We start from the raw sequence: 23,756 nt of genomic DNA on the forward strand, positions 1-23,756 counted from the left end.
AAACATATCGATATGGCTTGAACATATAAGATGTATGCATACTCAGGTGCCAAAATGTTTTGGAGACACTCTTGTAGGCTAGAAACTGTGTACAACTGGTCTCAGGCTGAAGGTATTTTTTGCTCTTTCATATTTTTTAGGCAAGTGAGAATCTTCTTAATGAAAATTACGTACATTTTGGGTTGCAACACATTGTGTCTTAGTTCTATTTCTCAGTCGCCTGTTAAATTAACCATAACTTCGATTGAAAGAAAACAAAGAAGGTAATTTCTAAAATCGCACAGCGATGTGGAATTACTATAGCCGGACGCCCAGGACATATTGTTTGGGGTCAAGGACAACGGGTTTTCATGTGTATTTTGTCCTTGGGTCAAGTAGACCCAACCCCCTGCAGTTCAAACCCTTTGGCTGCCAGTTTGCAGTACCACATTATGGATCAGGGAAGGGCACTGTCTGCAGTTACGGTGATATGGTTGTCCATGTGTTAATGCTGTTCAAACTTGTATTTATGGTTCATTAATTGAAAGCCTTTATTATTAGGGTGATCGCTCTAAGTACATGTTGTAAGCTCTGACTGCACTACTGACCGTGGTTCCAGTATAAAAATGTGTGCACGTTTTCAAAATTTAGCAATATGGGGCTGTGTATAATGCTCACAGAATGCTCTCTGATTTGATGCAAATATTTGCAGAAGCCTGAAAGCAGGATTGATGATACTTTACTTTTTTTTAAAAAGTTCATAAAAAAATGAAAGCAGGAAAAAAACATTTAGCTAAACTACTGTAAAATTTCAGGTACAATTTCTTTGCAGCATCATTTAGTAACGTGTTGTTGCATGATGGTATTTCCCAAAAATATTCATAATGGAAAATCAGTGTAATCAGTTTGACTAAGATTATGGGAAACAAAAATAAACAAGCGTTGGCAAAGCCAGTAGGACTAAAATTGGCAGTCCGCTTTTTAATTTTGTCAATGTGTGAATTGTTTTGGCATGTTTTTTTAAAAACCTTATTGGTGTGGGAGCTGCTGGGCCTTCACCATTATAACAAACACTAGCAAAAGCAAAAATTGTTTTTGGTCTCAAAAAGCACACACTGCCATAGTAGTTACTAGCACTGAACAAAACTACTTTGTGTGCCGATATGCTCATTGTGAAAGAGCAGAATGCTGTCACTCACAGTGAAGTCAGCCAAAACAGAGAGACCGTTTTAATAAACGCAAAAGGTCATGGTTAAAGCCAGACCAAATTAGGGGCCCAATTATTAACCAAAGTCTAAAAAGCGCACCCATGGTATATGTCCATGCATTAAGTGCCGCTGTGCGTCTTTCATGAATTCCCAAGAATTTACAGAAGTAGGACAAGAAATAGTACTCCTGGAAAATATTTGTGAACTTCATTTTTGCATGAGCAAATGTGCATGTGTAGATTTGCTCATGCGAAAATCTGAGTGTTTGAAAGTTCACTTTCCCTTCAACTACTTTTTTCCTAACTCTGGAAGAAGGTTTACGTCTGCCATTGTCAGGAGGAGTGTTGTTGAAAACCCTTAAAACATGCAAGAACTATTGCTTACCACTACCTTCAGCCCCAGTATGTAGATCTGCGGAAACGTGGCAACATAAGGGGATTGTAAGTATTCAAACACTACTATGGTGTTAGCCTCGGCATAATCAGAGAGGCTATATCAGAGCTCTTTTATAATGAGATTGCTGCCATAGTTTGTCGCTGCACTTATTGGCACAAAAGGGACAAGTGTATTTTGTTACAGGACAAGTAGATTTATGAAGCAACCTGCCCCATGGACACGTAGATATTTTATTAAATTCCACACCCATCATCGCAAGAAGAAAAGAAAGTGTGGAAAGATGAGAATAAATGCATGCAAGTATGAAAAAAGGTGAAGAGATACTTTTTACACAGTCCTCCGGAAAGGTAAAGGCATATGCACTTGATTTCTACCTTTTAAATAACACAAGTACCAAAAGCAGGTAACCAAGCAAGTAGACCTTTTCAAAGTATTCCATTCGAACAGATAGAAGATTGTAACTTGAACATGAGATCAAGCAGGCTCAAGTGAAACAGTATGTAAACAAGCAGAGCTTTGTGTACTGGAATTCTTCTTCATTTGACCTTCCCACCTGGTTCGGGAATAAGCCCTTGTTTGAATACTGTGGGTTAATATTTTTGGATCAAAAAAAGACAGCGTGAGGAGGATGATGGGGAGTGCTGTGATCCAGACTGGGCTCTCAAGATTGAAGTTTAGGCACTGATAACAATGCTTTGCATTAGTTTAACAAGACTGCTTATTTAAATAATTCTCTCAAAATGAGGAGTCCGAAATTATGGCTCTGATACTTTCGCTTTCAATGGTTATGTTTATGGCATTCAAATTCCCTTGATCCACAATACATCCAATAGTTAGGGTTAAAGACTCAGAAATGTTGTACTTGAAAGCCATCAAACATACTTTGACTTCCAATAGGGTTGTTGTCCAAAAAAGACGATACAGGACGTACAGGAAAAGCTATCTTTGGGTTTGAACAACACCAATGACTTTGGTCCCTAAAGGGTACAAGAGGCAATGCAAACTTGTCTCTTAAAAATGTAGATCAACTTTCAACAAATGTCAAGAGAATTACAGCACTGAAAATTCCTCACAGGGCTTCTTTGACCCTCAACCTCAAAAGTGCTATCCATACCTTCTAAGTCAACAAACATTTCAAGACCATTAGGCATTGAAAAGATAACATTAACCCACGAGGCAGCCTTTTTTATGTAGATGCAGAATTCCTCCTAATGGCAGAGATGAGATCAAGGGAGGCAAGTGAGCCAGAGCCTGTGCAAAACTGTTTAATATTGCATACAGCAAGAAAAAGGTCCCCAAACCTAGTTGTTAATACTGCAGGGTTCCCACCAGACAAGGCAAATAAGAGGATTCATGCTGTTAGAAAGAAAATTGGTCACACTTGTCCTATATAGTGGCAGTCTGAAACTTAAGCTTTATTAAGCATATCAGGTTACCATGAAAATGGCCATTGCTATTGTGAGAAAGCAAAGAACATCTCTAGTATGTGCTTAAAGTCCTCTCTGGATGATGCAAATCAGGTATTAGGCAATTGAGCACACACAGTCATTCGAAAGCCTTCCTGGATTATGATTTTGGGTTTCAGGCCAGATATCTAAAGTGGGAAGAGATCACATTATGCCTGGTTTCTGTGTGGGATTAGAAATCTGGTATGTTGCCTAAAATCACTGAATGAATCACCAATTTTCAGAACCGATAACAATAAAGTGAAGCACAACAACTTCCTGATATTGCAAGAGCAGGTTTAGGCAGTATGTGGATATTTTCTAATCCCATAAGTGGACAGATTCTACACTAAACAGGCCCCAAAGGGCAATAGAATGCTGTGAGATGTTATCACAATATTTGACTACTATTTACTTGCAACACTAGATCTCATGGGTGCCTCAGTTAAACTACCAATGCATCTAAGACATTGCTGCTACCTTGGAATTGTTAGCTGGCAAACATCAGTTCAAAGGTACTTGCTACAATATACAAGTTGTATTGTAACTGCCTTGTATATGGTAATACAAATATGTAGATGTGATTTCTTCAAAATGGTATAAAATGATGCACATCATACTAGTTTAATGTGTTTAGAGTTGTAATTTGTTTTAACTTGTTGTTTTCTTTTTTTTTAGTCAATGTCAAGTGTGATTGGTTACCAAAGATATTTGACATACTTCTTGCTTACTTGAAGAGTCCAGATACCAGCCCTACAGTAAGTGCACTACACTAATCTAACAGCCTTCTTAATTCAGGAAGTACTATCGTGCTTATACATTCAACAACTTCAGTATGAGAAACTTAGTCTACAGCTGTTTATATGGATAGCATATCAGTATTGCTATGCCATCCAGCCTTTTTTTTATGTTTTAATGTCCGGTCAGGCCTGAGATATTTTTTAAAAGATGTTGAAGCTTTAGGCATTTCAAATGGCCCCTATACTTGCACTTGCATCCAGGCACATGTTTCTCTGTCACTACTTCCCACACCAATGTCTATATTCTGCACTAGTAAATGTATTTATATTTTTTTATTATTTATATCCAATCATGTCTCACTTCATCTTAAATGTACATTTATTATATTAAAATACTTTTTCATTTAATATTACCTGGGCTTGTGTGGATTATGGAACAGGACATTTGTGGGCAATTAAACATGGGACACTTTCAGAAATATAGTATTATTTGCACTTCTTAAAAATGTATACTTTTCTTGACTCCTAGACTGTTTTTACTTGACAACTTAATGAAATGTATGTAAAAAATGAATATAAAAAACCCAAAAAGGTAACCAGGTGATCCACTGAGGATATGTTTTTATGTTAAATAATGTATGTTGAAAGTGATTTTTTTTCTAATTCCTTTAGACCTAAAATACTGAGAATATACCCGTTTTACGATGGAAACCAAAATGCACTTAATTCTTTGTTTGCTTTTAATCCACCTTGACTTTGAAACGTTGATCCCTGTACAAAGTAGATATTGTGTTTTTATTGTCATAGCTTAACCAACTCATATTTGGTGCATAAGTTACCGTCTGTTCTTTTATTGGGACAACATAGCACCATTTAGGTGGGAACATGGAGCATATACTCAAGGATTTTGAGGCTGCAAACCCAGCAATACGCAAAATCACGAGGTTACAACTGCAAAATATCTTTTTAGGTCTCGGCTACACAGTGCATGCACTGCCTCGAAGAGACATGTTGTTTTCAATCTGTGGGCTTCAGCCAGCCCATAGGCTTACCATTTACTTGCTCCATTGTTGCGCTAATATCCTTTGTCCCCATTTGCCGATGACATGCACGTCATGCCTCTTCTTGTGTTTATCTGTCTCCAGAGCATGGACTAAGTACTTGTCTATCCACTTCTCCCATTTTATGAGCTACTTTTTTCTTTGTGTTTGAGCACTCCACACAAGTGCTCGTGTTTTCACTCGCTCCGTCCTCCATCTCCCTCTGCCTCTTTCTCCCTTCCACCCTCTCCATCCCAACCCCAGCCAGATTTCTCTCCCATCCAAACTGCTTATATTAGCCTGGGACTCATAAAAAAATAGCTCTCCCTATCCCTCCTACCCCCTCTCGGTTCGCTGTTGTCGGTCATCTCACCTCCCCCACTCCCGCCTACATTACTACAAAAAGCTCTATGCCAGTTTCTCAAATCTAAATTTTGCCCTTTACCTGTCACCCCATATGCAGCATACTTGTGGTCTCACCAGCGAAGTTATCTCATTTAAGCTGTGCAGAGAGACATAGGTCAGTTCAAACGAGGGCGGTTGTTCTTAAATACAAACCAAACACCTTATGTTTACTCGTATAACGCTTACTTATTTGTGAGTTTTGCGTTTCTAGTTTCATCGAGCTGCCGCTGCTCCGTGCCCTATACATCTGGTTCTTTAAACATTGTACACAGTTGCATGTCTGCATTTCTTTTAGTTTTTTTGCATTTTCCTGTTAGTTATACGTCCATGGTGCCTTTGTTCCACCTGTGTCAGCTCAGGTTAGACCTTCCTTCTATTGGCACCTCATGCACGGTGGCATGTTTGCTCCTCCCGTATACATGTAACCTGGTCATATGAGCTTAAAGGGCTTCTAGGAGATGTCTTGTTTAGAATGTACATGCTGATCTGATGATTTTCCATGTACATTATACCGATTTTTTTTTTTTTTTGTGTTTTTTTTGTGTGGGTTTTTAGTTCAGATTTTGTTACCGTAACAACTCATGGTACAATTTCCGCTTTTGTTAAGTTGAATTATTTGGTACAGTGTTATGTTTTGCCCATCACTCAGATTTCCAGGAACAATGGTCATGTGCTGTGTTGTGCTGTTGTGACGCTTTTAAGAAAAGCATGGTCTTATTTTTTTTTTTCACTTTTTTTTCCAGTTTTGTGATAGTGATTATGGGTCATCTATGTCTATTTCTGCACACGGAATTTTGTGCTGAGCAGTGTTTTGTCCAGACATATGGAGTCCTTGGATTTATGGTTATATACCAATGTTAGCTCTTGAGGGTATCTAACTGATTTGGTCAGTTCCTCAAATGTTATTTAACCCTTGGCGGTAAGAGTTTGCAGAGTTTCCCGCACTCTGCGTTACGCTTAGCTCGCGGAGTTCTGAAAAACTCTGCTTCGCGGAGCGGAGTGTTTTTCCTCGCTCGTGTTCACCATCGTCAAGTTGGCGCATGCAAGCAAGGAAAATCCACCTCCCGGCGAGATTTTTCCACGTTCGCGATCACCAACATCAGGTTGGCGAGTGCCAGCGTGGAAAATAAACCTCCATCTGAGATTTCTCAATGTGTTGGGGTCAGGTTTCTCTTTGCGAGTGGTCGCGTATGCTCTCGACCGCCCGCGTTGAGAAACTGCCCGTTCGCGTTGAGAAAGCTGCTGCTCGAGTAAAAAATATACTCGAGCTGCAGAAAAGGTAAGCTTGCGCTGTGCATGGTGCTGTTCGCAACGATTGCACTGTGCGGACAAGCATGCGGCACTGTGCAATCGCCACGAACAGCATTTTTCTACCGTACTTTGCCACTTGCGTAGCTCCGTGTAGTGCTGTGAAGTTGTTTTGCGCTTTGCATAGTGCAACTCCACCCAGGGTTAATGTTATTGCTCTCTGACATTTAATTCAGGCTAGGTTCTACTGTCTATAATTTACAAAAAATCATAGCTTCAAACCGCAGAAAGCTTGTTTCAGCATCATTGCCAACATATGTTAAAAGTCATTTTCAGTGTTGTTGTGTTCCATACACTGCTGCATCAACGTGGCATTCAGAATCTTTTTGCAAATAGTGCCCTGGGACTCATGAATAAAATAGCTTTCCCAATCAATCCCACCCCCTCCCGCTTTATTGTCATCCGGCTCGCCCCCACCCTCAACATTACTACAAAAAGTGATATGATGGCCAGTGTTGGCTGCGCAATGGCACTTTGTTTTATTTACATTAAGCCATCCTTAAAAAACATTAACAAAGCCAAATAGTTCATATACTATTATTTTTTTTCAGATAACACATCAGGGCGAAATAGAAGCAAAGCATTTTAAAATCCGTCTTGCAGAGGGCTCAAGTTTAGCACTTGTGATGTCTATAAATAGTAACTGCGCTCTACAGGTCTGGTCATAGCTAGAGTACCTAGACATGTTTACATGCTCTTGGATGTGCCGAGGTAACGGGTCCGCAGACATTAGAATCCCCTTTCTTAAATGAGCCTCAGCATAATACAGGCTCTTTGACACCTGCACCTGCACCATTTGCAGCATATGTGGTAGGAGCCATTTCAATAAGTTTGAATGAATTTAACAGCCGGACCAAGTGACAGATCCCTGATAAACAAATACCAACTGACATTCAGAAAGCAAAACTTGTGCTTGCGAATTTCAAAATTATTTTCATTTAACATGGTAGAAAATTCTGGTCTTGTACATCTTAATACTTTTTGTTGCATATGCTTCATCGTCGCTCTTATATCCTTTGTCCTCGTTTGTCGATGGCATGGTCTCTTCTTCGCTCGCTTTGCCAATCCTTTCTTTACATTACTTTCAGCCATGCTGAACAGTAAACGAGCTGCTATTCAACATAGCTAAAAACATTGACATTAACAATGCCTAGAGCTCTCGGATTGCAGAGACCTCTTGGCTTTGCCAATGCTTGTCCTTACGTCCTATCATCATTTTGCAATTCAGAAGTTTTTCCAAATCACAAAATGGGGTTTGCAGTGCATATTGAATCGCAGTTTGGAAGCACGGTTCCCTCCAAATTTCGTGTTGGTATGATATGTATCAATGGACTGCGACCCCAGTTCCGGTTGCAAATCATTCACCAGTTAATGACTTGCAGGTTTGAGGGCATTACTAATTCCCATAGTAGCAGAGGTCCCCTAAGGACTCCTTCCCCTTTGTGAATCACGGGGCAGTTTTGGAGGTCTTAATTCTGGTCATGGAAATCCGTGCCCCCTCTCATTGAAGTTTTCCAAAATGGAAACCTTTTCTGAAGCAGCCCTGGTTCCTTTAAGGAACACATGCTGCTTAAAAAAATAAATGTTTCGTTTTGGAATGCAATAACAAGAATGGTGGTGTGCTGTCCCTGGAAGGCAGCCAATCTTGTGATTGCAACCAATAACAGAACGTCACAAATTGTGACCTCCCTAATGAATCTTAATTAGGCAGATTGTTCTGTCACCTGCTGCTATTCGTTAATTTGAGAACGAACCCACTATCACATAGGTAGGTTTGCAAAATCTGATTCAATTTGCATAATGTTGATGCACATTTTGGGATCACGTTTTGCAAATCAAATTTTATCACACCCAGCCCCTAGTTAACCAGTAATACCCCCCCCCCCGCTGAGCCCTAAAAACTACCCCGAACCCCCTGTGCCTTAAAAGCGTCCCCGATCCTCAAGCCCTAAAAACCTCCCCAACACCCCCAGCCCTAAAACAGTCTCAGACCCCCGTAGCCCTGAAAACAACCCCACCCCCCCCCAGCCTTGAAAACTACCCCCGCCCCCCCCCAACCCAGACCCGCTTACCTCAACGCGTCCTTTCCCGATTCTTCCTCTTCTTGGGCCCGCCCATTTCAGCAGCTAGACCGCGCTCTACCTTAACCATGCATATTAGCGGTTAAGGCAAGAGCGGTTGCGATTGCAGTGTTCGGACACGCTTGGCTGAGCCCACATTATTCTAACAGTTTCCCGTCCTAACCCCTTAATTGCAGGCTGCTCCGGGCTGTAGACAGGGAAATAACTCTACCTTTCTAAGTAGCTGATTTGTGTTTATTGTCCTAAATCATTTTCCACTCCTTGTTTTCTTTCATTACATCATTAGACTACCTATGGAGCAGATACGGTTACAAGGAAATCCGGGTTCAACAGCAAACTGGATTGTTAGTGGGTGGGTGCAAGTACAGTCATAGGTTCTGACTTTTGTAGGAGAACTGAACCTCAAAGTGATTATGTATTTGTAAATATATATATATATATATAATTGAGTCCTAGTGTTTAAGACATTTAGATGCGCCCAAACCTTTTTTTCTTGCTATTGAGAGTAGGAATCTTCAACCACATCTGTGATTTCGTTGTTCTGAAAACAGCCAGGCTGTCTGCCAAAAACATACCAAACACAATACGTTGTTCAAATGAAGCTTCTTCCCAATCGCCTACCTGCCCCTGTGGTTCCTCAGGATTTTTCACCCTTAGGAAGGAGATGCCTACTATTTCGGCAAATGCGCCTCTGCATTTACTTCCTGCCGTACAGGAAGTGCTTCACAGTCTGCATGAGTGCAAGAGCATTCATTTAGTAGCTCAGAGTACACTGGCAATGAAACCAGTCCCCCTGCTCTTGAATGCCGTTTAGGAATCAGTACTCTCAATGTTGCAATGGGCGTACCATTTGTAAGTTGAAACTATTCTAGTACCTGCCATGACTGAAATTCCCAGACTAGAGGACCACCATGGCATTTGGCACAATACTCAAAATGAGAATGGGTTTTTCTTCAAACTAAGGAGCAGAAAAATGGGAGATAACCTCGTCAATGCAGTGTGAGGAACCTCTAGCTGTGAAGTTCACATATAAAAAAGAAGGTGCATAGATTGGCCAATATCCTCAGTGAGTCAGCAACAGAAGTTATTGTGCATTGTTGGATAACGGAATTCTGAAAACGTGGACTACAGTCATTAAAAGACTGATGTCCAGGATACCGTGCAAGGGACAAAAATGGACCTAAATCAACAACACAATTTCCCTCAAAGCATTGCCTTATTTGCTTTATCAATAACATTTATGTAGCTGCTTACTGCAGGTATAACTATTTCCACTTATGACCAGTACAGTGTTCCAGAAAATGTCCAGTTTGCAAATGTACTAGTTAGTGCTGCTGGCATGCACAGGCAGTGGCGGGTTGAAACCTTACCTTTTATCTACAGTCCCAATGTCTGTTGGTTCTATTATTTTCTCACCCTGGGCAAAATAAGTATAAAATATTCCCTTTATCATTTTTTGCTTTCAACACTTTGGAGGGAAGAACACTTTTTCTTCTTCCATCTCCAGTCACTTGTCACTCACAGAGATGCCGGTCCTGTTTTAGAAACACCGCTCGTCTCTAAAAAGAAGATGATGACCAACGCCAGCTTTTTGCAAACTGCACAAAATCCCAACATAGTAATAGCCTGTATATTCTCTCAATCAATACGTTAGGGCAAGGAAAGGCTGTACCTCCCTTGATGGATTGCTATTTTATGACGATTAATCAAATATTTTTGTTCACCTGTCACCCGTGATCAATACCTACAATTGAAGAACGGGGCCTCCAAATCCACTTTTCTGCTAGACTCAAGAATTTAATAGTCTATAAGCATTGTGCACACTCTAGAGCATTTACAAACTCAACAAAGAAACATGTCTGATCCATTCACTTAAGGTGCCCCTGGGAACACCCGTGGTGAGGGTGGCAGAGGCAGTGGAAAAGTTTACTGAAATTCTAAAAACATTTTTTACATGGTGTCTGAAATAGAAAATCTGATCGATGGGAAGCCTGCTACATGCAGATTGTTGAAGTCAAGTTTATTGCAAAAAAACTTAGAGCTGTCTGGTGGCTTCAGAGCATCTAGAAGCAAGAGTTCTGTAGTAGGGGATCTCTATGTATAGTCATAATCTAGTGAATAGTCCCGCCCATGTGCGTGGACCCGGGAGCAATCAAAAATAATCTCTTAAGTTGTCAAAAAATGCAGAACTGCACAGACACTTAAGAGAGAATTTAAAGACAGATAACGCAGCCTATATCCACAGGCTACACTGTCCAGTACTTCAACTAGAAATTCCACCAAAAATCCACAAACAGCACAGCCTGTCCAGATTTCTCCACATAGAAAAACTTGCCTTTACCAGCAAAACCCTCAGGAATGATAGAGAGGAAGGAGTGGACAGACAAGCCCCATAGGCTGCCATTATGTGGCTCAGAACAGGATACTGTGCCTTTAAGAGAACTTTCCAGAACTCTCTCAGTATCCCAGAATGCACAGCAGGTCCCTTTTTACTTTCAGTTCTTTTTTCCGGCTCCTGCAAGCAGGACCCTGGAGCATTGAGCTCTCCCTTTTCAAGGGTTTATTTCGTGATTTTTCACTTTTTCAAGTATTTGAGTGCTTTTCTTTGAAGTACGTTGGTGTTTTCTTCCTTGTGTGTGTCTTGGTGCACTCTTTTATTTGTCAAAATGCCTGCTTTGTTTGAAAAATGCCCTGAGTGTCCGAGGAAGAAGGCCAAGTCGGACCCACATGAGGTGTGCATCATCTGCCTTCCCTCTTCTCATGTCCCAGAGGAGAGTGGCATCTGCCAGACATTATCCACCAGGACCCTGAGAGAGAGGATGAAGATCAGGCTCCAAGGCCTGGAAGATAGAAGACTGCAGACACAAGGTGGGTCTGGGCATGCTTCATCTGTCCATGCCAGAGGCAGGAAGGCCAGCAAACGTCCTATTTCTCCGCCGACGTCTATAGCATCGACGACGGCATCAAGAGGGATGACAGCAGTTTGTTCCCCGTCTCCCCAGGGCTCTGGGTTGAAGCGGCTTCGACGTCGAGGAGACTGACTAGGCCGCCGTCGAGATCGCCGTCGACGGTGTCATCAACGTCGTCGTCGAGTCATCGACGTCTAAGGAGTTCTGCCCGGCGTCGGCGCTCGCCGTCGAGGCGACACCGCCGCTCGCCGTCGGCGAAGAGGAGGAGGTCGGCGTCGAGGGGATCCTCGACGTTGAGGAGGACGTCGAAGACTCGCAGGCGGTCGACGTCGAGGAGACGTTCGACGTCGAGGAGACGTTCGACGTCAAGATGGCGTTCGCCGTCGAGAAGGTGTTCGACGTCACGAAGGAAACGCTCGTCGTCGAGAAGTCGACGGTCGCCGTCGAGGAAGAGACATTCGTCGTCCAGACGTGACTCAACGTCGAGACGAGGGCGCCGGTCGACGTCGAGACGGCGTTCCTCGACGTCGAGACGACGTTCTTTGACGCCAAAGAAGCGCAGAAGGAGTTCTGGCACCAGGAGTCCCTCTGGGTCCGCTGGGGCGCCTCGGCGACGTTCTCCTATTGGAGACACTACATCGCCTCCGCCTAAGAAGAAGAGGGAGTCACAGGGCTCGGTGTACTCCGAGGTATATACACCTTCCAAGCCAAGATCGGCTACCCCTCCTCCTCCCTTGCCCAAGGAACCTCCGCCACGGAATCCCACTCCGCCTCCGCTTCCACCTCTGGTTCCACCTCATGGTCATCCTCTGCTACCTCCTCAAGGACTGCCTCCGATTCCGCCGAGGTCGGTTTCGCTGCCACCCGACGCCTCCTAAGGGGACTCCTCAGCCGAGGGTCCCGGTCAGGCCGCAGTCTCCTGCTCCTGTGAGACCTGCGGAGCGTCCGAAGCCGAGGAGATGCGCTCTCGTTCCGGACAGAGGGAGAGATCACGGAGTCTTCGCCGGTCGTCGACAAGATCAAGGCGACGCCACAGGAGGCGTGCATCGAGATCCCACACAGGCTCTTCTGGGACCAGGGACTACTCGCCGACTTTGTCGGAATCCCCGGGGACGAGGGTGTCGCCAGTGGACGACATCGTCTTATTCCAAGATGTTCTGCTGAGGGGTGCGGCTAAGTTGGGCATCACGTTGACGGGGCCCACACCCACGACGTCCGTGATTTTCGAGACGCTACATAAAAAGCACCTGTCTCGGCCATTGCTACCCCTAGTACCAGGATTGGTAGAGCCCGCTCAGGAGTTGTTTCTCACTCCGGCGGTGACGAAGGCGGCTCCCTCCAGGCTCCTCAAGAAGTACCGGGCTCCGGATTCTGCTCCGGCCTTTCTCAGGATGGATCCGCCACCGGACTCGGCCATAGTGACAGCTGCTAGGAAGCAGCATGCCACCACCCCGTCGTCCACGCTACTTCCTGATAAAGAGAGCCGTTGGTTAGACTCGGCTGGCAGGAAGGTCTGTGGGACGGCGTCTACTACAATGAAGGCTGCAAGTGCCGCGGCTTTGCTAGGGCCATATGATCGAGCCCTGTGGGAATCCCTCAAGCAATTCGCTGATTCCTTCCTCGAGAGAAGAAAGAGGACTTTCAAGAGATTCTCAATGAGGGACTATTGGTGTCGAACCAAGTCATCAGCGCGGCTGCTGATGTGTCCCTTCTGGCGGCGCATGGAGAGTGCCATGGTGTCAACCAACGGCGCCACGCTTGGCTTCGCCTTACATCCCTCAAGCCAGAGGCCCAACAACGGGTGGCCAACCTGCCTTTCTCGGGGTAAACCCTGTTTGGCAAGCATGCGGACGACGAAATGGCCTGCATGAAGGCGGAGGCCGAGACCCTGACGGCTGTCGGGTTGGAGAAGCCCAAGGAGAAGACCTACCGCCCGTTCCAGAGACGGTTCGGGGCGCAAGGCCAAGGGCGAGGGCAGACTTCGGGACAGCAACAGCAACAACAGCAGCAGCAGTTCCGGAGGCCCTTCCAGAAGCGCCAGAAGGGCAGAGGCCAGCAGTCCGCAGCGGCGAACAAGGGCCCGGCTGGGTCTAGGCCCTGAGCGGTTACTTCCCCTACATCGGTTACCCACTCCGGTGGGGGGAAGCGTTCAATTTTTTCTGGCAGAGTGGAGAAAAATTACTCGGTACAAGTGGGTGCTGAATATTGTTTGCAATGGATACAGTCTTATGTTCACCAGCCCGCCTCCAGCAATTCCACCGGTCAGCTCGCAGTTTCAGCTGCGCGAGCTCCAGGCGGAGGCCGATCTCCTGGTAAGGAAAAGGGCGATAGAAGACGTACCTCTGTCTCAAAGGGGAAGAGGTCTATACTACCGGTTCTTTCTGGTTCGCAAGAAGGACAAGAATGAGTTCAGGCCCATTCTGGATTTGCGACAAGCAAACAAGTGGATTCGCAGAGAGAAATTTTGCATGCTCTCGTTGCATCAGATTTATCCTCAGCTGCAACAGGGAGACTGGCTATGTGCTATAGACCTACAGGATGCGTACTTCCATGTGCCCATTGCACACAAACACAGGAAGTTCCTGCGATTCCAAGTCGGCGCCAATCATTATCAGTACACAGTACTGCCATTCGGGCTGAAGTCTGCGCCCAGAACATTCTCGAAGTGCATGGCAGTGGTAGCTGCACACCTAAGGAAGAACAAGGTGTTTGTCTACCCGTACCTGGACGATTGGTTGATCAAGACCTCCTCCTTCTCGGAAGCTCAAGCGCACTTTCAGAAGACGTGCATTCTCCTGAACAAGCTGGGGTTGCACATCAACATGTCCAAGTCTGTCCCGACTCCGGTCCAGTGCATACAGTACTTGGGAGCCTCCATCAATACGCTGTCAGCGAACGTGTCTCCTTCGGAGGAGCGACGATTATCACTCCTTCGGAAGGCTCAGGCTCTTATGACCGCTCCATCTACAACAGTGAGGACGGTGTCTTCTCTACTGGGTTCGATGGCCTCTTGTATCTTCCTCACGCCAAACGCACGGCTGTACATGAGACCATTGCAGGAGTGCTTGGAGGATCAGTGGGATCAGAGGAAAGGATTTTGGGACGACAAGATACGACTGTCTCTGCATGCTCTTCAGTCTCTGAAATGGTGGTGTTCAGCGGAGAATCTCCTCAGAGGGGTTCCCTTCCACAAGGACATTCCCACACAGACTATCATGACGGATGCGTCTCTCCACGGCTGGGGGGCGCACTCCGGAGACTCACAGATACAAGGAATGTGGTCCCAGGCGGAGTCCACGTATCACATCAATTTCCTGGAACTCAGAGCTGTTCACTTGGCACTGAAGGCCTTTCATCCGTCCTTCCAGACCAACTCTCTGCTTGTACAGACGGATAATACGACCACGATGTATTACCTCAACAAGCAGGGGGGCTCGAGATCGCGCACTCTGTCGCAGGAGGCGCAGGCGATCTGGCGTTGTCTTCTAGCCAGAGGACTGACGATAACGGCTACCCATCTACCAGGTGAGCAGAATGTTCAGGCCGACGCACTGAGCAGACTGATTCAGGAAAACCACGAATGGGTCATAAACGACGAAGTACTAGGAGAAGTCTTCGCAAGGTGGGGGACTCCAGATGTAGATCTGTTCGCCACCGCCGAAAACAGTAAATGCCGAGACTTCGCCTCCAGGTACTACCAGCAGGGGACACTGGGGAATGCGTTATGGATCAACTGGTCTAACAGCTTTCTGTACGCTTTTCCACCCATTCCCCTGATTCCGGTGGTGCTCATCAAGCTGTCCCAGTCCAGGGCGCGAATGATCCTGATTGCCCCAGAAGGGCCATGGGAGTGGTGGTTCACGGACCTGCTTCACCGGTCTCTCCTTCCTCACATACGGCTGCCGTGCCGGCCAGACCTTCTCACGAAGTTCGGGGGGCAGAAGGTGCACCCCAACCTCTCGTCTTTGAGTTTGGCGGCATGGCTCCTGAGATAGTGCAATATGGCCATTTGAATCTACCAGAAGATTGTATGGACATACTGAAGGAGGCTAAGTGACCTTCCACTCGGACTTCCTATGCTTACAAGTGGAAGCGATTTTGCATCTGGTGCAAGTCCAAGAACTGTGACCCAACGACATGTAAGGAAGATGTCATCCTTCCGTATCTTCTACATTTGGCGCAGTCTGGCCTTAATGTCCATTCCATTAAGGTTCATCTCGCTGCGCTGACTGCCTACAGGAAGTGCCCTTCACAGACTTCCTTCTTCCAGATCCCTGTGATCAAGGATTTTTTGGAAGGCTTGAAGAAAGTGTTACCTCCTGTCCGGCTTCCTTCGCCTTCATGGGAATTGAACGTGGTGCTGTCCAGATTGTTGAAGGAGCCTTTTGAACCTATCCATAAGGCTTCGTTGCAGCACCTGTCCTGGAAGGCGGCGTTCCTCGTGGCCATTACATCGGCCCGCAGGGTGAGTGAAATTCAGGCGTTGTGTTGCCAAGAACCTTATACGGTATTTCATGCTGCTAAGGTTGTTATGCGTACTCACCCTAAATTTATTCCAAAGGTTATATCTGATTTCCATGTTAACCAGACCATAACTTTACCTACGTTTTTTCAGAATCCTTCATCTCCAGCGGAAAGGTCTCTGCATTCCCTGGATGTTAGGAGGGTGTTGAATTTTATCTGGATAAAACCAAAGATATTCGTAGGTCAGAGCAATTGTTTATCAATTATGGGTCAGTCAGGACCGGTCTTGCTACCTCAAAACAGTCCATCTCCAGGTGGATTGTGTCCTGTATACAATTGTGTTACCAGAAGGCTAATAAGACCTTAGGGGGTAAGCCTAAGGCTCATTCCACCAGGGGCAAAGCTGCCACGACTGCTTTGCTACGTAATGTTCCAATTGCAAAAATCTGCAAGGCGGCCACTTGGAAGTCGGTCCATACCTTTGCTAAGCATTACTGTCTGGACACTGATGCCAGGACAGACGCTCAGGTTGGGCAGGCTTCGCTGCGAAATCTGTTCGCACAGTAGTGGTGTTATTTCTCTTTTCTCCATCGCCGCTTTGGTGTGGGGATGGGCTTGCCATTCTATTCACTAGATTATGACTATACGCAGAGATCCCCTACTACAGAAGGAGTAGTTTCTGTCCTGTAACTCCAGTTCTGTAGTAGGGGTATCTCTGTTATAGTCATAAGCGCCCGCCCTCCTTCCCGGTGGAGAGAGATATTCATGTAAGGAATGCTACAGGTCTGGTGTGTTACGCCTTCAAAAAGAACTGAACGTAAAAGGGACCTGCTGTGATTTCTGGGATACTGAGAGAGTTCTGTAAAGTTCTCTTAAAGGCACAGTATCCTGTTCTGAGCCACATAATAGCAGCCTATGGGGCTTGTCTGTCCACTCCTTCCTCTCGATCATTCCTGAGGGTTTTGCTGGACAGGCTGTGCTGTTTGTGGATTTTTGGTGGAATTTCTAGTTGAAGTACTGGACAGTGTAGCCTGTGGATATATGCTGCATTATCTGTCTTTAAATTCTCCCTTAAGTGTCTGTGCAGTTCTGCATTTTTTGACAATTTAAGAGATTATTTTTGATTGCTCCGGGGTCCACGCACATGGGCGGGACTATTCACTAGATTATGACTATAACAGAGATACCCCTACTACAGAACTGGAGTTACAGGACAGAAACTACTCCTTCCCGTCTGCTGAAACCACCAAAATTTCATAAAAAGAAATCTTAAAATCAAACCTTTCCAGGCATGGCCCTGAAAATCTGGAGCGCCCTTCCCCCTGAAATCAGAATGAATTCCACAGTTGCCTCATTCAAGAAAGAAGTCAAAAGGATATTGATGAACTAATCTATGCTGATGAACGCATGAACTATACTCCAGAACTTGATCTATCCCTTGCCTGCACACATGCTTACTTCTTGCAAACTACACTCTTACTCTGTTCTGGTGGTTGCTATCCACCTGGACCCTGTGGTCTGCTCTCTAGGAGAGATGTCCACACCATGTCTGTGTCCGATGATGTTATTTTTATACATGTCGCCTTGATCATTGTAAAGTGCTCTGATGGCCGCAAGGGTCTTGTTCGTTCTAACTAAAGCTTTATAAATTAAAAATAAAGAAATAAAGTGTGCCGAAATTGCTAATATGTTTTTTATATTTTTACGTGTGTCCTATGTGAGGCTTTCTGCAACCTGAGGACATGAGTCCAAACCAATTTTCTGCTTAATGTACTTCTGAGATGAGCCACCTTCAAAGCATCCTGTTTAATGCCTAGGGACACCCCAAACTTATTTAAAATCTGCAGCTGTCTTGTATCTCCACGCTGTGGAGCGAAGGAACATCTCACCTATTTGAAGTCTCAATTCCAACTGACAATTATCTCCTACTAAAAATGCATATGTTTTGAATGATTAGACTTGGGGCACTCAGCACATTTTCCTGATTAGTTGTTGTGGGATTTATTTATTTCTGTTTAAGAAATGGAACAAAGTATTGAGTGCTTTTGCCATAAAAACAAACTCGACATTTTCTCATTACACTGTCACTATAAAAAATGTATTGTAGTGAAGATGTGTTTGTAAAATAGCAAAGGATGAGCCAAAAAACAGTCTATAGACCAGTTTCAAGTGTTTGAATGACCTAATGGTAACATTTGAAAAATGTGTGGTGTATTGAGTTATGGCTTTATGTTAGTGTCTTTTCTTTTATAGATTCTGAACAAGTGCTTTCAGACAGCACTCAAATGGATAGTGAGCTCTTCTGAAACCGAAAACTTATCTGAACAGTGGGCTTATTGTGAGCAATTTCTCAAAGGTAAACTGTGTTACCCATTTAATTATTTATGGGCTCGGAGTATAATTCTTGTTTTGTTAATGATAAATAGATACCGCTAGGCATTTCTGGGCTGGTGGAACAGTTTTTATTCTACATCCGAGCTTTCCCCCAAATACTAGGAGTTGGATTTTTGGAATAGGAAACACCCCAAGATCCTACCCAAACCTACACCTACACCTACTCAAGCACTCTGTGACTCCCTGAACAATTATTTCATCGAAAAGATCTCCACTATAAAAGCCAGTATCCAATACACATCTCCAACGAGACACCTTCCGTTACGCATAAGAACCCTTTTACTCATGAATATTTCCCAGCCAATAGGACCCAGACCTTCCTGTTCCTTCTGTCCAAAGTAAAATCCGGATCCCCTACGTACTGTTGTTCACCACATGTCCTAAAAGATACCTTCTCCGTCCTTCCAAGCTCAGCCCTTGCTCTTTTGAATAAGTCCCTTTCCCAGAGTTGCATCCCTAAAGCCTTCAAAGAAGCAATTGTGGTCCCCCTTTTGAAAAAACCTGGAGCAGACCCTCAGAGTTTGTCAAACTACCACTCTATCTCTCTGCTCTCATACCTGGCTACGGTACTGGAGACCATTGTGGCGAGGTGCTTGTCCCACTTCATGGAACAATCCAAGTACCTAGACCCACACCAAGCGGGATTTCGTCCCGCCCACTCTACTGTGACTGTGAAATTGGCAGTCTGGACACCCTACGAGACAAAGCTGCCAGAGGTACCCCTCAGGCCCAGGTGCTATTAGATATCTCTGCCACCTTCGACATGGTCAACCATGGTATATTGGCGGACCGTGTCAGGAAGGCTGGCATCCAGGGCTCAGCCTTTAGCTGGATCAGCTCTTTTTTTGAAGATCGCTCCCAGGCAGTCCGCATAGCCCAGTTTACGGAACCTAAGATAAGAACAACATGTGGGGTCCCGCAGGGATCCTCGCTATCCCCCTACCTGTTTAATCTTTATATTCTCCCCCTGATTCAGTCCCTGAAGGAAACATAAGTGACCACCTTCAATTATGCAGATGTTTACAATTAACGTTTACCATCGACAACTCACCTAAACCAGTCTCTGAATTCCAGGCTACTATGCTGTACATCCGTCACTGGATGGACCATAACCACTTAAAGCTCAATCCAGGCAAGACTGGATTAGTTCTGACGGGGAGCAGCCACAATTTCTGGGGCCCACACTACTGGCCTATGGAACTTGGACCCCCCACCCCCTCCTCCTCTGCCTAGAGCCTTGGTGTCACTATAAATAATGATCTGTCACTAAGAACGCAGGTCGGATCGGTGATCTCGTCCCGTTTCTTCCAGCTGCGAAAGATCAGAAAAATCAGCCGATTACTTACACAAGCAGCACTGATACGGGTCGTGATAGCCATAATGCAAACTCAGTCTACCTGGGTATGCTGCTTTTTCTAACCAAGCTTTTACAGATGGTTCAGAACCAAGCGGCCGGACTGATTCACCAACAACCCAGGTGGCAATCTGCCACCCCTCTTTTAAGAAAGCTACCCTAACTTCCCATTCCCCACTGCTTGGCCTTTAAAACTGGATGCCTAACCTTTAAATCGCTACAAGGTCCTAGCCCAAAATTTATAGACGGTCTCATTTCAAGGTACACTCCCTCACGTAACCTACGCTCAGCCCATCTTCAGCTATTGACTACCCCCGCCTTTCAGCTAAAACGACAAGGAGGATGCAGGTTTGCCTCCTTGGCTCCAAGATTGTGGAATTCCTACCCTTTAGAGATCCGGTCATTCACAGACCTTCTGAGTTTCAGGAAAACTCTTAAGACATGGCTGTTTGTGCAGGCCTATGAATAATCTTTCCACTTGGTTCGGCTAATTCTAGACTCCGCGCCATGAAACCAACCAGTGTGCGTGTTCTTTCTAAAACCCTTATAACATGACATAACATAACATCATTGAGAGGAATTTTATTACTTTGAAATTTAAAGAATGGTAGGGCAATATGCAATAGTGGCCCAAATTTACATCTTGTTCTCTCATATTTTCTCTTGATAGATTTGTCTCCAGTGCTGCAGAAGCGTCTGTGTAGCCCTGCCTGGGAAACCCGAGACTCTGCTCTGGAATTCATCACTCATCTGATCACCCACTTAAAAGGTGCATTTCTGAAAGACCTGAAGTTACTTTTTATTCTTTTTTTGTTTAAAATATTTTATTGAACAAAAGCAGAGGAAGTGAGCAGTTGACAATCATGAATTACATAATCGACATAGTGAGCATACATTACAGCTGCGCAATATAAGCATTAGTGCGGGGAGGACCATTCCGGGACATTGCCATCTCAGTCGTAGGAGAAATACAAAGGTCGCCTCTATAAATATTCCAATGTCCCCATTTCTTATCCCAAGTACCAGGACATCCCCAGACCTTGTATACAGTTTTTTTCAGATAACATACATACGTCCATTGCAGTGACCCATTTGATCAAAAGCGGTTTAGCGGGCGAGCCCCAGTGCATTGCTATCTCGCGCTTTAGTAAAAGAAAGCCCAGAGCCGCCCATTGTCGTTCCAGTGTAGTGAGGTCTGTAGGGTCCCATACATTAAGAAGACCACACTTGGAGGACAAGGGAATTGGTTTTTTCAATGCCTCAGACATCTTATGAACAGCTCGGCTCCAAAGTTCTTGAATCATCGGGCACTCCCAGATAATGTGGTAGAAGGTACCAACCTGTCCGCAATTACGGAGACAGAGGTCTGTCGCGCGCTTACCAATTTTGGCTAGGAGGGGAGCAGACATGTATGTTTTGTGTAGTATCTTTAGCTGAATGAGCCTAAATCTGTGGTTGATGGCGGATTTGCGTGGGGACATCAGGGCCGCCTGCCAATCAGTATCATCCATGGTACCAATGTCGCCCTGCCATTTATCCCTCAGGAGTCGGAAGGTGTTGGGCATGTTGTTGCAGAGTTTGCGGTAGGTAAGGGATATCACCTTGGCCTGGAGCGGTTCTGATAAGAGTCTATCCTCGAGCGGCGAGGATTGTGGAATGGAGGAGAGATCAGGGTCATTAGCAAGTATGGCATGTTTGATTTGGAGGTAACAGAAGGTTTCAGATTGTGCTAACTCATATTTTTTCTGGAGGTCAATGAATGTTAATAGTTTGCCCTTGTGGAGCATATCTCCCAGGGAAGAGATGCTGATCATGTCCCATTTATCAAAGCCCTGGTAATGGCAAAGGGTACCTAGCAGATGTGAGGTCCAGAGCGGAGTGGATAGTGTGAGGGTGTCAGACCAGCCGAGTCTCCTGTTCGCTCGATGCCAAATTGTCAGCGTCTGTGACATCGGGCCTATATAGCGGGAGCGGGAAGGTTTACCATATAAGGCTCCGAGGTAGCCCTCTCGGCCCAACTGATATCGTTCTAGATGGAAAGCAGGGTTCGTCAGCGGACCATATAGCCAAGAATTGATGGCAGCCAGTTGAGAGGCCCAGTAGTATAGTCGGACATTGGGCAAGGCTATACCACCATCGTACCACCCTTGCGTGAGCGAGGAAAGAGCAATGCGGGGGGAACCGCCGTCCCAAAGGAGAAGGCGGAGGTCTCCCTCTAGTGTGTTGAAATAGGATTCGGCAATGGGAAATGGGCAGTTTTGCAAAGCGTACAAAAAGCGAGGGAGTGCAAGCATTTTAAAAAGGGCTGCTCTGCCTGGTAGAGAGAGAGGGAGCGATCTCCAGTGCGTTATATCATTGTGAAGTCTGCGTAATGGGCCCTTGAGGTTACGGTCATAGAAGATGCTGGGGTCTGGGGTGACAAAGATGCCAAGGTACTTGAACCCGTCTTGTGCCACATCGATCGAATATCCCCTCGGGAGTAGAGGGAGTGGGCCACGCAGCCCGTAGAGGACTGATTTGGACCAGTTAATGGAGAAGCCCGAATATTTGCCAAAATTAGTGATGACGTGCAACAGACTATTGATAGAGGATTTGGGGGAAGAGACGAAGATGAGGATGTCGTCTGCATACAAGGAGATCTTATCCACTGTATAATCATTCCACCGGAGGCCTCTGATGGAGGTGTCAGTTCTAATCCAATGGGCCAGAGGCTCCAGGGTAAGCGCAAACAATAGCGGAGAGAGAGGTTACTTTTTATTCTTAACATATTATAAACATTGTTTCTACAATGTACAATATAGCTTTGAAAACACTATAAACACCTAATCATAATAAATGTGTGCTGTTGTAAAACTTATAATGCAGATATACTTTATAACTCTGTCAGAGTATCTTGCACTTGGCTAGAATTCATGAGATGATGGAGATCATTCCACAGCATACAATGGAAAAAGCATGCGGAATTTCAAAAACATACTTAAGAACAACTTTATTACTGACACTTATCAAATGCTGGACGAAGGGAGAGCATATTGACTGAGCATATTGGATTTGTTATATGTGTCTGATATAGTTGACCGTTGCTTACTACTTGTCATCATGTCCTCCTGCTTCAGTATTGGGTCAAAAGTGCTAATATTGTTCAAACCTTATCGAAATGCACAATATAATGTGAAGATTAAATGCACACACAAGCCTATAAAATCTCCCTTTGAAACCCCACACGACTCAATACTTGCATAATATTTGCACCTACTATATTCAACCTGTACTTGGAACTACTATGGGTTTTTTGGAACCCTTGCCTAAGCTTACGACTAATATGCTGTTGATATGTGGATTTTTGTAAAGGTCATTAATAGTTTATAGTAAGACAAATTTCTCCAGTATTGGATCTTTCATAGATTACCATGCTTGAATCATTCTCCATCATTGAAGTCTCATGGAACCATAGTAAAGCAGTATGTATCAGTATCATAGTCTATCATAATCTATAATGGAAATGCAAAGTCAGTTTAATAGCTTATGTCCTTTTTAAAAATTGACCAAACTTGAACTATAAGCAATCAGGAGACAGCACACTCTAGAACACTCCCAACAGAAGCTAAATCCTTCAGATTTTCTATCCCTTTTCATGGAAGGGAGTCTCCCTGACCCATGTTCAGTTTTTTCCTTTACAATTGAAGATTTATCTACAAATACATTGTCTGAGACTTCTAAGAAAGGCCTCTTCAAATCCTGAAAAACCTGTAGGAAGAAAAGAAAAGGCTACATGTGAATGATCCACACCAAAACTGTCTTTACTGCCTCTACCCTCAACATCAGGTAAAGGGGTGCAAAATATGTCGCAGTTTCTCCTCTAAAACCTTAAAGGACAGTGAGGGATGGCTATTCTGTGGCTACAGAAGTCTAAAACTCAGAAATCCACCCACAAAAGGTCAAGATCACCTGACTTGGGGACATCTGAGGAGGACAGAAAGGCCTTAAAAACTCATCATAAAGACCCTCTGAGAAAGGAGAAGTTAAAACTCAT

At 44.8% G+C, this 23,756-nt stretch overlaps 1 protein-coding gene across 1 annotated transcript in view; it reads left to right on the top strand.

Moving 5' to 3' along the window:
- The window catches only part of BRAT1 (BRCA1 associated ATM activator 1), a 220,436-nt gene that overhangs the window by 165,847 nt on the left and 30,833 nt on the right, over positions 1-23,756 (top strand). Inside the window, exons 10-12 of the mRNA XM_078662694.1 lie at positions 3,707-3,786; positions 18,229-18,331; positions 20,394-20,492. Coding sequence (XP_078518820.1) covers positions 3,707-3,786; positions 18,229-18,331; positions 20,394-20,492 — 282 coding nt within the window. The remainder of the gene's footprint in view (positions 1-3,706; positions 3,787-18,228; positions 18,332-20,393; positions 20,493-23,756) is intronic.

Source organism: Lissotriton helveticus, chromosome 10 (genome assembly GCF_964261635.1).
Source record: "Lissotriton helveticus chromosome 10, aLisHel1.1, whole genome shotgun sequence".
Classification (NCBI taxonomy): domain Eukaryota; kingdom Metazoa; phylum Chordata; class Amphibia; order Caudata; family Salamandridae; genus Lissotriton; species Lissotriton helveticus.